This window comes from Salvia miltiorrhiza, chromosome 8 (assembly GCF_028751815.1).
Source record: "Salvia miltiorrhiza cultivar Shanhuang (shh) chromosome 8, IMPLAD_Smil_shh, whole genome shotgun sequence".
NCBI classification, from domain to species: Eukaryota; Viridiplantae; Streptophyta; class Magnoliopsida; order Lamiales; family Lamiaceae; genus Salvia; species Salvia miltiorrhiza.
The window spans coordinates 36,988,416-37,002,992 of record NC_080394.1 but is presented as its reverse complement, the minus strand read 5'-3'; the positions used below and the strand labels follow the sequence as shown (position 1 = coordinate 37,002,992).

At 36.6% G+C, this 14,577-nt stretch overlaps 1 protein-coding gene and 1 pseudogene across 1 annotated transcript; both read left to right on the top strand.

The window, feature by feature from the left end:
- Window positions 1-275: 275 nt before the first annotated feature.
- Window positions 276-3,949, top strand: LOC130996582 (uridine nucleosidase 1; the record flags this gene model as incomplete). The annotated part of the gene is given in 13 exon segments (XM_057921875.1): window positions 276-714; window positions 1,755-1,870; window positions 1,981-2,014; window positions 2,017-2,039; window positions 2,609-2,791; window positions 2,870-2,957; window positions 2,960-2,973; window positions 3,134-3,230; window positions 3,326-3,399; window positions 3,401-3,434; window positions 3,506-3,594; window positions 3,596-3,642; window positions 3,728-3,949. Coding segments are annotated over 13 exon segments (1,002 nt in total). The 3' UTR covers window positions 3,837-3,949.
- Window positions 3,950-9,152: 5,203 nt separating this feature from the next.
- Window positions 9,153-9,896, top strand: LOC130996581 (uncharacterized; annotated as a pseudogene).
- Window positions 9,897-14,577: the final 4,681 nt, after the last annotated feature.

The following is a 14,577-nucleotide window of genomic DNA, read 5'->3' as shown; positions in this document are numbered from 1 at the left end:
GTGTGAAAATATTTTCTCATCTTTTCACGTCCATCGTCTTTTAATAAAATTTTTACTAAACGCACCCTTAATAAAATTAATTTCTTCAGTGGAAAATATAAAATTGCATGCATTGAAGAAACAAGGAGGGATGGGGGCGGAATTATTCGGCAGAATGAACATAAATTTCAAGGCCACAACGAGTACTCTCGTTTTAGGGTAACAAGAGAATAGATATTGAATATCCAGAAAAGCCACCTGTCCAGGAGCATAGAGGTAAAGAAAAAAATAGTATAATAATAAAGAAAAAGGAGTCTTTGTCTTTGTATAATGCATTATGCATCACAAAGCAAAGCACGATCGGATTGGAGTTGGAAGGAAGAGGCGTTACGAATAATGATTCCATTTTAATTGCCATTTTTTTGCATATTCCTTCGATTTAATAAACGGAAAGGGGACAGTCTCAGAATCACAGCTGACTGTGCAACTCCGCATTTATCTTTCATTTTTAAATTAGGAGATGCTCCAACTCTGTGCGCTTATATATATCTGTGATTAAGCAAGATTTATTCACAGATTCAATTTGAATTTGAGATTTCTGGGACCCTATCTGCTTTTGATTGTGATAGTTTTGAGTCGAGATGTCGAGCGACGGGATTGATGGCGTCGTGGTTTCGGGAAATTGTTGTTCGAAGAAACGTGAGAAGGTTATTATTGACACCGATCCCGGCATTGGTTAGAATCTGAACCCACTACTGTTTTGTTTTTTGTTTTTTGTTTTTTCGTTTTAGTTTTTGTTTTTGCTTATGATTCTAATAATGGATGATTTCTATTGATGCCTAGCTGTTCCAAATGTCGCATCTTGCTAACTTGTAAATTATGAATTTTGAGGCTTTGCAAGATTGATACTATATGCCCCTTTTTGGGATTTTGCTTTTGGGTATTCCGAGCTCAGGTTTTTGAGGTTTAAACAATCAGATGGTGGATGAAAGTTATAGAATGTAGGCTTTTTGATTGCATTGATAGAATTAATTCAATAGAATTTGTGTGTGTGTGTGTGTGTGTGTGTGAGAGAGAGAGAGAGAGAGAGAGAGAGAGAGAGAGAGAGAGGGGGGGGTGGGGGATCCTTTTCGCCTTTGTAAAAAAGACTTGACAATGAGCTTTTTGGTATTGAGGGATAGAACTCCATGTGGATGTAGGGTAGATCAAATCTATCTAGTGGAAGTAGATGTCTACCTGCTGAAACTGAGTGTAAAACATCCTAAATTCAAGGTCTTTATGCAGATTTTTTTTCTGCTGATCTAATTTTCAGATGTTACCCCCAATTATATATCTTTATTTTAAGTAAAATGAAATTAAAAGGCAATCTCTTCAGAATTCTGCTTTTCAGCCCAATCACCTATTATCTGCCTGGGAAGCTTGAGTAGGGTTAAAACCCTTTACCCTGTACATAATTTTCTGTTAAGATATTGATTTTTAGTTGATTTAGGCCCAATGATAAATATATAGTTATGCCCCTGCATGGCAGGCAGTTAGATATTGGTCAACTGTATAAGCAGAACTTCAGAAGTATGTATGGAAGTCAGACCTTTGTTTTAATTTCTGAAACTCAAGCTCCTCTTCTTAAATAAGTAGGGGAAAACATCGCGAATACACATTTTTTTTTATGTTTAAGTCCAAAGTTCAGATGGTTCTTCATTTTGAGTGCTTAGTGGACTGGCTGCCAACTAAAATCGTAACAGCTTAGTAACAAAGGATGTTTTATTGATATACAGATGATAGCATGGCAATACTAATGGCATTTCAGTCACCTGAATTGGATATATTGGGATTAACAACAGTATTTGGCAATGTCAATACAGAGGATGCGACAAATAATGCATTGCTTCTGGTATGTCCTGTCATGTCGTCAGTTTCATTATCCTGCTTGGGTGTATGCTTAAGCTCCTTAAGTTTTGGATGTGTTCGTGATCCATTACTATTTGTTGTGCAAAAGGATAGTGTGAGATTGCTGGACGTCCAGATGTTCCAGTTGCGGAGGTAGTTTTGAACCATTAAAGGTAAAATTAATGGTTTCATTTTTTAATGATTGTTATCTTAAGATCAAATTCACAATATATGAGGTTTCTTTTGTTTATAACAAGTCATGGCTGTTTTGCATGCGCTACTACTGGGACTTAGGTTTTGGGACTTTCCATTCGTCACGCATACATCTTTCGATGTTTTAGTTTCACCTACTTGACAAGGAGTCTCTTATTTTTGGTCTAAGCTAAATTTGAGTATGCGTATGGTAATTATAACAGCCAAAAAGTCAAAACCCAAAAGGATGAGCTGTGTTTGATGCCTTATGCAAAAAGAAAACTCAAACGGAAGGCGACTCTTTTGTAAACCAAGTATTAGTGTATTCTAGTACTCGTCTGTTTTCTTGAGACACTCTCTTGGAACAAAGTGAAATGTCAGCCTCCATTATACAGCTATCTCTTCTGTTACATAAATATGCTCAATATCTGTGATTTTCATACTGTGCAATGCTAATGAGACTATGAGAGCAAAGTATGGTTTGATGTTATTGTTGATATTATATGTTATTATACGCTCTACTGCCTGACCTTATTGAAATCTGATACAGAGAGGAAAACCACGTATTGCTGACTTTGTCCATGGTTCAGATGGATTGGGGAACATTTCTCTCGATCCTCCCAAATCTGGGAAATGTGACAAATCTGCACCTGAATTTTTGGTCGATAAGGTTTCTGAAGATCCTGGTGAAGTCTCTATACTTGCATTGGGACCTCTAACAAATATTGCTCTAGTAAGTGACCTATTTGTCATTGATTCACGAATGTTCTGATCGACTCAGTAAGTAAGTGTACTTTTTTCCTTTATTTAGGCTATAAAAAGGGACTCGTCATTTGCTAGCAAAATAAAGAGACTGGTGATACTTGGTGGAGCTTTCTTTGCATTAGGAAATGTTAATCCGCTGCTGAGGCAAATGTATGTAGTCTGCCCATTTTATTGTTCTATTAATTGTTAATGATGGGCTAACGTGGAAATCTTATTATTTTGATGTATAGTTGGCTCTTTTTTCCTTACAATTGTTATGTCATATCTAAATTTTGTGAAATTTATTTAATTCGCTCTTATGTGATCGCAGATTTATGGAGATCCAGAAGCAGCAGATGTTGTATTCACTTCTGGGGCCAATATTGATGTCGTTGGCATAAACATCACAACGCAAGTCAAACTGACAGGTTGAAATACCTCTAATAAATCGACTAACTTTCTAGTTTCTCATCGTTTCATTATTCCATACAAGTAATATCCCATTTGAACATCTCGTCTTCAGACATGCACCTTGAAGAGCTAAGGAAGTCGAGTGGAAGGCACGCACAGCTTCTATGTGATATGTGCAAATTCTACCCGCGACTGGCATGTCAAATCTGATGGAGTTTACGGTAATCCTCGTGTTATGTTAAACATATGAGGATTTATTATTGAATTTAATTCTGACATTAGTGATATACAGGAATTTTCCTGCACGATCCTGTTAGTTTTGTTGCACTAGTGAGACCTGATCTCTTTACATTCAAGAAGGGAGTTGTAAGAGTTGAGACAACAGGGCATCTGTGTTGGCCATACCATAATGGATCAAGGACTAAAGAAGTACGTCGTCTCTCTCTCTCCTTTCTTTTGTTGCTAAAACGCGCTCTTTGTGAGGTGATCTGATTGTGTGGAATAATTAATGCAGTTGGAATTCAAGCAACCCGTGGACGGAGTTCTCCCCCGTCTCTGTAGCGTGGACAGTTAATATACAAGGAGTTCTCAAGTATGTAAATGAAATTTTAATGAAGCCCTAGCTCTTCACATCTCATATTTTGTTGTACATTGTGCCAATTTATTATTTGAAAAACTCTGGAACGCAAGACTTCATTTCTTACTGATAATATATTCTTCATCTTTCATTTGCAAACATGTTCTCAGGTAATATTCTTCAACTTGATTTCTTACACTCATTTATTCCTTCTGGGAAATGAACTATGTTTAAACAAGTGAAGCAAAGACACTTGAGTATTTTAGTTTTAGATGTTCAACCTTTTTCCTTTTTAACAAGTACTTCACATTGAAAATCACATTAAGATGGATTTTGCGTGTGTGAATTTGGCAAGAGTGGGACCGGGTTATGAAATAATTTTCAATCGTTTGCTTTATATAAATAAATGAAATATTGTTCCTCAAGGGGAAAAAAAATGAAATACTATTATTTTTGTGAATGGCCCAATCGGGAAAGACCTGCCTGCGTATTTTTGATTGGGTGAAGCCCTACACCATTCATAAGATTATGCTTATTAGTCACGTTAATATATTTGGAATTTTGAATAAGTTGTTTTTTGTTTTTTTTGTTTTGCTTTTAGTTTTGGGTAGTGGGGGATTTGAGGAATGAAACCTGAGCATTGACCTGTGTAAAGACGAAGATTACAATCAAATTGTATGGCTGATGTTCTTAGTTTGTGATATCATTTAATACTAACTGTATCAGTTGACAAATTGTGCATCAATACGTGATTTTGGCCCAAATTTATGAATCACAACATCAACTTGAAGAGATCAAACTAAGATTACTAAAAGTTGGGTAAGGTGAATCAGTTTTAAGAGGAAAAATTCAAATTAAACATTTAGTCCAATCTTTGCCTCAACGTTTGGGCCACAAATTCCTGACTTGTTTGCTTGATTGGAATTATAATTTTGGGGGAATCTCGCAAGCTTGCAGGAAAATTGCGAATGTATCTCAATAAATGGGGGATTTCAATCCTCAATTTTCAATTTTACAACGTAAATTGTATCCTCAATTTGTTGATTTGGATAATTTCTCTCCAACTATTCACCTATGACAGCCATTTCATAAAATCTCCATACTGCACAGCCATAAAAGCATATAAGTTCATTGAATAAAAAATTGATGACTCAAATTGGGGGTTTGACTAAAATCGAACCAAAAAAATAAAAGTCAATGCACATTAAGACTATGATAACACGTAACCATATTGAATTTTGCCCAATTTTGTAATTAACATACTAAAAGAATATGTACATGTCACTATTGCAATGACCCTTAAATCATGTCGACCGCCTGCATCAAAGTTTTGACTCCGACGTTAGCATTTCAACTTCTCTTGTCATTTTGATCGTCAATAATAGGCTTAATAGCCATAAAAAAGGGTTGAACATTTCGTAGGCTAGTACAATTTTGCTGGGAAGGTGAATCTGAATTATTAGAACCATATAGTAATATCGATATAGCTACACAATTATTTAATTAAACTTAACCATATTTTACGGCTTGCTGTTTTCACATTTTAGAAAAAGGTTAATACTTTTGTCCTAACTGTATCCAAGTTTTTGGGTGGTTAATATTGAGGTCCTTATGTCAATGAGGCCTACCTCAAGTGGCAAAGCTGAGAGATCCAAAGACTCTCATTTCCTCTGTGAGAGATCTTGGGTTCAATTCCACTTATGTGTAGGGGTAATTTTTCCACTTTTGTGTGGGTAGTGGTCAAGTCCACTTTTGTGTGGTGTAGAGGTCCTGTCTGCGTGCGAGTTGCTTATTTGATTATATATTAGATATCTATTGTAATTCTAAAAAAAAAATATTGGGGTCATCACCATTACAAATTTATCACAATGATGTCCTGATGATTAAATTTTGATCCGATTGCTTATGTGACATTCTAAATTCGGGTATGTATTGTTGCCTATAGATGAACTTTAAAAAAAAAAAAAACCATTTACACTTCAAAACGATGTTGTTTTCTCATGCCATTCATATTAAATCTCTATTTTTTAGCCCTAATCTAGCAAAATTTGAAGAACATGCCCAATCTTGTGCCCTAATATTCACATTCTCCGGCCCCGAAATTACTCAATAAGTGATCACACACTGCCTAATTGGTCGCACACCGAGGGTTCTATGGTTATTATGTTTTGATTTCATGAGAATTTTTGCATCCCTACACTTCAACCATCGATAGCGACAATATCACTATCAACAACAAGTCTCGATAAAGAGATGTCGGCCAACACAATAGGGAGAAGTGGGTTGCAGAAAATAATCCACCGCCAGAATAAGGTGGTAGAGCTCCAAAGACGGGGGCAAGGCATTGTAATTATCCATCGTATCATTGGACTCTACCTCTATAAAGAGCATGCCCTCGATGTTGTAGTCGATCTCAGTCTAGCCGTCATCATCTCTTCAGCCTCCTTGCCATGGGGTAGAACAGAACCAGCGCGGGGCTAAGCGATGCCTTAATCGCCGCCGTGCCGAGAAGTTGGTTGCACTGGAGGGGGGATTGTGGAAGTTGGGCACCACCAAGTCAATGTTCGAATTCCACACGTTAATTTGTTGCAGACGGCCGCACTAGCATCAACTCCTTCTCGTCGATTTTTATATCTTTAATTCTCTTTCGTTTTAATAATAATTAAATTCTAGGTATTGTTTACTATAGTTGATGAAAATTGAGTTGGTGGCCGCGCGCGGTAGTTTTTTTAATTATGTGTAATTAAAAAACTAATTAATTTTATTTCATAAAGTTAATCAAATATGTTAAAAAATTAAAATTAAATAGGACACATACATAAAAACGCGTATATATTGGGCCATTAAGTGGCCTTTTTTAGTTTCCATGTAGGTGTTCGCGTGAATTTTCGACTGCCATATAAGCAAATTTGAGCCTGAAATCGGTGATCGGACCATTAACACGAACCTATTTAAAGAGTAAGGACTTTGGTATTGGCGACCATAATATATGAACACCAATATAAAAAAAATTACTTATATTAGAATAACAAGTGATATTTGTTGAAAATTTGAGTTGTAGATGGTGTTTTTACCATAACTAATTATGGTTAATCTGTCGAGATTTACCGAGACTTAATTGTAGATTTGAAATCTACGTTTCAGTTACATAAATTTAATAATTTGATTGTTCATATCCAATTTGTAACGAATGAGCAATTAATGCACAAAGTTAGGTGCTTGGAAATGTGGGAGAGATAAGTATCCCATCGAAAAGGTAAGACCTCTTTCGTTGTTCCAGTTTTCAGATCAGAGTGTAAGATTCTCTTTCTTCTTCATTTTCCTTATTTGTTGACTTCAAATAACTGATTATTGGAAAAGTAAAGATCTCAAAGCCATTTATAAGTTTTATCTCTTTAGAAGGAGATAATCAAGTATGTACTACTATGGTGCGCTCTAATGGGACCTTTTGTGTTAATCATTCTATGGCTAGCCTAGCTAGTTTCCTACTCAGATGGTTTGGGTTCGGGCCTCGGGTACATGTACTTTGCATGTGCGCATCGTCACGAGAAAATATTGATGAGCCTTTAATTTTCATGCGCGCATCGTCGCGGGGAACATTGATGAGCCTTTAATTTTGGCAGAATGACTCATGAAGATGGCTCTATGATGGTCCAGTGACTCACGTGCCAGACATGGTCCGGTGCGATGCGTACGTAGATGTATAATGTGGCAACGATTACGGTACACAACACATAGGTGGCGACAATTGGTGTACGGACAGCACGTACAGACAACCATTAACATTGTTATTTCAATTTCGTTATTATTATTTCAATTTTGATTCTACGTTTCTCCATTAATTATCTGTTTACATATTTTCTGCACACACTATATATAACAATATTGACTGTTTAGAAAAAGATGTCCCTAAATGAAATTGAAAACGTCAAGAATGAGGACCGACTTTTTCAGTAATACATTATACTATGTATGAAACAAGTCAAATATGACTGAATTATTTTCGTCGCGCCATTTAATAAAGCAGTTAAACCAACTCCCCTTTTCAAAGAGTTTTTTTTTTTTTTTGACGGGAGCCCTTTTCAAAGAGTTTGGCAACCCTAAAATCCTTTGAAATTTAACTAAAATTATATGTAACATGCATGATCTCTAATCCCATTGTTACACGCCCAATTGGTTGGTCTCACTAGAACTGAACTTAATTTAATTAATTAATGCCATTTGTTGACAGTTACCAAACCATTGAAAATGAACAATTTGAACGCCCGCCAAAAACCTAAACAGATAATTCAAAGATTATCAAATAATTGAAAAATTAGTTTTTAGTTATAAAAATTGTCGCAATCTAGTAATTTTTAATTCAGTACTAAACCCTATTACTTATATAAAATTTAACATCAAATTAATTTAAAAATAGTTAAAAGAAATGAAATGTACCGTTGAAATATGCCATGGTCGAACCCAAAATATACTAATACAATAAACGATTTTCGACAATACATATTGATGTTTTCAAGTGATTGAAATTCGATACAGATCAAATAGGCGATCATGTATCATATTGATAATTTCATGTATCATATTGATAATTTTCAAAGATCGAGGTAATTAATATTGACTGTCATATAAGATTAAGATATTTATCTGTTAATTTGTGTGACATTATCTGTTGCACATATAGATGAACGATATATAAGAATTTAATATTATCCAATGATAGGGTGTATTATTTTAAATTTAATTTACTTTAATCAATTTTTATTTTTTGAACATAACACTATTGCTCGTCATATGAATAAGGAAATAATGAAATAGAAAAATGAAATTTATTTTTCTATTTAAAAAAATTAAGTGATAAATATTATATGTCTTATTATGATAAATATATATTTAAAATTAAATGGAAATTAATTTTTTCCATTTTATTATGATCATAGGAGGAACAGTATGAAATTGATATAAAATAATTTTAATTCGATATATTAAATTTCGAGAAAAAATCGATACAATATTCATCCCCAAATTTCGAGCAATAATAATCGGATATCTAAATTATTTATATGAATTTTGATGGTATGGATGGAATTACAAAATTAAGGAGGTTAATAGTGTGAGGGATAAAATAGGCACACCAAAAAACTCCTACAAAATCGGTTTTCTCTTAATAATGGTTGAACCGGATTCTTCATATAAACCGAAGGTTGTCTAAGACACTAGTTGGCTAAAAATGATCACTACCCCAATTAAATATAGTGTTTTCGTATCTCTTTCAAAATTTAGCACCATTTGTTAAACCCATCCGTGAAATGAATATTGTGAAGATAAAATAGAAAGATTGATGTTACTTAGATAATTAGTATTTAGAAGTAATTAAACGGCACCCACTCCAACAACCACCAGAAACAAACCAAAGCCATTATATCAAGCAAGTCAAACCACTCCAACTCCCCCATTCTTACCACTACAAATACCCCATATAAACCTCAATCCCAAACACCAACACAACACGACATAACTAAGAAAAACAGACATCTCAATCAACATGAGGTCGTCTACGACGTTGGCGGAGGCCGTGTCGTGGTACACGGCGCTGCTGTTGGCTATGATGCTGATGCTCAGCTGCTGCGAGCCGGGCGGCGAAGGAGGCGAGATGACGGCGGCGGAGCGTACGTATTCGGACAGTGGGGGCGGCGTGCGATGAGATTTACGTTGTGCGAGAAGGAGAGACGCTGCATACGATAAGTGAAAAGTGCGGCGACCCGTTTATCGTTGAGGAGAATCCACATATCCATGACCCGGATGATGTGTTCCCGGGTTTGGTTATCAAGATTACACCTTTCAAGAATAGGTATTATTAGCTAGCTACACACCACCTCTAAATTCTTGTTTTCTTTCTCTTTACTTTTCTCATTTTCAGTTTCTCTCTATGATACATATATAGCGTGTGATCATAGTGAAACTTTTTTTTTTTTTTTTTTTAAACGTGTATCATAGAGAGATACTGCACTAGTTGTTGTTGGCAACCTAAATTGATGAAAACTTGAAAACGGCGTTGCATCTTCTTATATATTTGCTAATTTTAATGGTCATCTATATTTGTTTCAAACTGGAATTATTTTTTATGTTCGTAGAGTGATGGTTCCTCGGTAGCTATTGCAAGAACAAATTATTATTTTATTCTTAAAATTCAAAGTTATATCATGTCGTATTAATTTACGTCAACTTCAAAGATCAAGACACCTCATACAAAATGGTTATGCTTTATTTGGTCCATTTAAATAAAATCACATATATATGCTAAATATGTGAAAGATGTTCTATAATAAATATTAGGAGCGACTCTTACATTTTTTTAGTTTAGTTTGGAGTGTATTTGTCAAGGCCATCTACGATGTTTTTCCTTCTTTTTTTTCGTGAAGAATGTGTTGAAGAGACTTTGTTTCTTTTTTCCTTTTCAAAAGTATTACTTGTAACGACTAGGTGGAGGAAATAAATTAAATTATTTTATACTCCATTTGAGACCAATTGTGACTAATTTTTTGTGTAAGAAGAAATCTCGCTTCTAATTTGATGTCGATTAATTTCATTCGATCCCAGAGAGGCTCCTTGATATCGTACTAAAAGAATTATATTTTGAGATAAAATGCATGTTTTCCTTCCAAACAACAAATGGAGAGTTCAAGTTACCACAGAAATGAAGAACCATTTTAATTACTTTAAAAGAAATAAAAATAGCAATAAAAAAATAGATTACGAGTATGTATCAGATTAGATTCATTAGAATAATTTTATGTTAGTACATTTATTTTATATTACTTTCCAAGCTCGAACCAATTCATAGATTTCGTATGTAAGTGAAAGTACACCCGTCGGTTGCACAACTTATTTTATTTTTCAGTTGCCATCAGCTTGCATAATTGGGCCTGGGCGTATATTTGTTTGTAAAGAAAAAAGCCCATTATTTGGCCCATACTTCTCCAACTGCACTCTTACCTTATGATGGTTGCAATTAGGACTGGTTAAATGGATATCGGATTTTGGATACTCCAATAACCGAATCGAATCGTTCGAGTTTGATTATCCAATAATCGAAAATTTCGAGTATTAGTTCGGGTTCGGTTAGCAATTTTTCAGAAATTTTGGGTATCGCTTAGCCCTTAATTAATAATTTATTATATATATTTTAAAATTTTAAATTATTATATAATTATTTTAATTATAATAATTTTTTAAAAATTAAAAAAAATTGGTAAAATAAAATTATGTTGTATTAGAAGTACAAGAATGTCCTTTAGTTCAATGGATAAGTTGCTCTTTGTATTGTTGAATTTTAATTTTTTAAACGGGTGTTCGGATACCTAAATAACCGATTCGGGTAACCGGACCGGTTTTTTTTTTTTTTTTTTGATGGGAAAAAAACTTATATAACACAAGAGAACTTATGGCACCAGTGGTGCCTACAAAGAAACAGCAAGAAAGAACCAAAAAACAGCAGAAAAGATGTACAACTACGTAGAATCAAACAAAATCAAACAACTCCAAAACATGAACTTGGAGCTCCAAAACATGAACTTGGAGGAGCACAAAGCAACGGAAGAGGAAATGGTCTGATCTCCCATCCCCAAACGTGATCTCCCATCCCCAAACGCTCCCAAAAATCTCAGCCACGGTCGGACAGATTGACCGCTGCAAACCACTGCCTAAAGACCATTGCCGAAGAAATGGAGGTAAAAGCCGTCCTCCAGCTCCACAATCTAGACTTGATTTCCGCTACCACCTTGTCTTTGCTCCATAAATCTTGATTGAACTTGCATCCGTTTCTTTGTTTCCAAAGGCACCAAATAGTGCAGATCCAGACACAAGTAAGAAAAGAGGTGTCCTCCTTCCTACCAAGATTTGTGAAAGCTGAAAAATGTTCTTTTGCCGTATGCTGATAAACTGCCTGTTGCCCAATCCATTTCAAATTCTCGTGCCAAATTTCCACCGATTTTTGGCATTCGAAGAAAAGATGTTCAATCGACTCTTCTTTCAACTTACACAGAATGCATATTGCCTCTGAACTAGTGATCGCAACATGCCTTTTTTGAAGGTTGTCAGTTGTCGCCATCCTTTGTTTAAGAACTTTCCAGGCCGTTGTTATAGCCTTAAACGAAGCTGGTGCTTTCCAAATCTGCTGCCACTCGAATCCAAAAGTGCTAGGGATGCACCGTCCTGCTGCCACACTCAAAGAATTGTAAGCCGTCTTTACGGAGAAAGTTCCAGATGCAGCTGCCTTCCACTTCCAAGCGTCTGTTTTTCCTGCGATCATTTGAACATTTCCGATAATATCAAAAAGAGAAGCCAGCTGGTCAAGTTCTCTCCCCCTAAGACCACGGTTCCACAATAACTCCCAGCTCCACTCATCCCCAGTCCAGCCTCCCATTTCACAAATAAACCCTTCTTTATTGGAGCTCAGTTGAAAAAGTCTAGGAAAAATCTCTGCCAAGCATCTCTCCCCAACCCATCGTTGTTGCCAGAAACGGATCGACTCGCCCTTCCCTGCTTGTAAAACCAAATTCTCTCTAATCCACTTACCTCCCTCCCCCCAACTAATACTCAACACCTTTTTCCACCACCCATATCTAACCCCTCTACCCCCTTTCACACGAAATCCATCTCCATCCTCTTCAATATCCCCTTGACTTGCCCTAATCACCCTAGCCCACAAGAGATCTTTTTCGGTTAGAAAACGCCAAATCCACTTAGACATGAGGGCGATGTTGAACCACTCCAAGTTTTTAATACCCAAACCCCCTGCCTTGATGTCGAGGCACAGCTCCTCCCATCTAACCCAACAGATTTTCCTTGACTCCGATCCACCCCCCCACAGAAATTTACAAGAAAGAGAACGGATTTCGGACAGCACGCTCTTAGGAATCTTGGCGAAAGAAAGTTGGTAAATCGGCAAGGAAAAAAGGACTGAACGAAGTAATGTTAACCTTCCCGCAAAAGAAATTTTTTTACTGTTCCAGCCAGCAATCTTCTTCTTTATCTTGTCAACCAAATAATTCCAGTTCGTCGCCCGGCATAAGCTCATCCCAATTTTGACACCCAAGTATTTTGTTGGAAGAGTCCCAACAGTGCACTCAAGAATCTCTGCCATCTCGAAACATTTTGCCTCATCAACCCCAATTCCCGTGAGATTACTTTTATCAAAATTGACTTTTAATCCCGAAAGGAGCTCAAACAGTTTGAGGGTACACTTGAAAGCCCATGCGTTCTCAATCTTTGCCGAGGCGACGAAGATTGTGTCGTCCGCATATTGAAGATGAGAGACCTCAAAGCCTTCCCTTCCAATTTTGAAAGGTTCCAGGTACCCAAAAGAGACTGCTCTCTTCACCAAAAGGTTCAGCCCCTCTGCTGCAACAAGAAAAAGGAACGGGGATAGTGGGTCACCCTGTCTCAGCCCTCTTTCCAATTGGAACTCGCCCGAAGGGCTACCATTCACCAGGACGTTGGTTGTTGCCGAACAAAGGCAGCCGGCTATCCATTTTCTCCACGTTTGGCCAAAATTCATAAGTGCCAACATTTTATCAAGAAAGCTCCAGTCCACTGTGTCAAAAGCCTTTGCAAAATCAACTTTGAACAACATTGTGTCTTTCTTTTTCCTCTTCGCCTCTTCAACAATCTCGTTCAGAATAAAAACACCATCTAGAATGTATCTTCCTTCTAAAAAGGCACTCTGGCTTTCTGATATAATGGAGTTCATCACTTTTTTCATTCTAGCAACGAGGACTTTTGCAATTACCTTGTAAAGGCAATTTATTAAAGAGATAGGTCTGAAGTCCTTTAATTCGGTTGCTGCATCTTTCTTTGGGATAAGCACCACAAACGACGGATTGCACCCTCTAGCTATCTTCCCGTTTGAAAAGAAATCCTTTAAAACATTAAAAAGATCATCTTTGATGATCTCCCAACATCTCTTCATGAAATGAAAGTTGAAACCATCCGGGCCCGGGCTCTTTCCACTGTCACAGTTCCAGACTGCTTCTTTGACCTCTTCAACAGTAAACGGCGTTTCAAGCAATTCTCTTTGATCATCTGAAATTCTCTTCTGGCCAAAATCCTCTGGGAGACTTGGTCGCAACCTGTTCCAATTACAAAACTGGTTTTTGAAATGGTCTCTCACAATTTTTTTGCACATCAGTTGGATTCTCAATCCAAACATCTCCGAGAAGCAGCCCTGTCATTTCATTCTTGAGTCTTCGCCCCCTAATTGATTTGTGAAAGATACTGCTGTTGACATCCCCTTCTTTGATCCATCTGTTTCTGGATTTTTGGGCAAGAATGCTGTCGCGATTATTAAGTTGAGAAAAGAGGTTGGACTCGGCTTCATTCCTCATGAGAATTTCTTCTTCATCCAATCCCATGGTGTCGTCAATAGCATCCCATTTATGAATCTCATTCTTCAACTGTGAAATGTTCTCTTCCACATGTCCGAAAGTTGATTTATTCCATTTCCTTAGATCCTCCTTAAGCCTTTTCATATTTTCTTTAAAAACGAAGCAACTCCAACCGACGATGCCGCTTTTTTGCCACAATTCTCTGACAACCTGTTCAAAGGTTGGGTGAAAGGTCCAAGCATTCAAGAACCGAAAAGGCTTGGGCCCCCCAATCCACAACCTTAGACTCCAGAATAATAGGGACATGATCCGAGACTGTCCTTGGAAGTCCTCTCACCTTAGAATGAGGCCAGAAATCCAGCCACTTATCATTCACAAGAAACCTGTCTAATTTTGTTTTACACT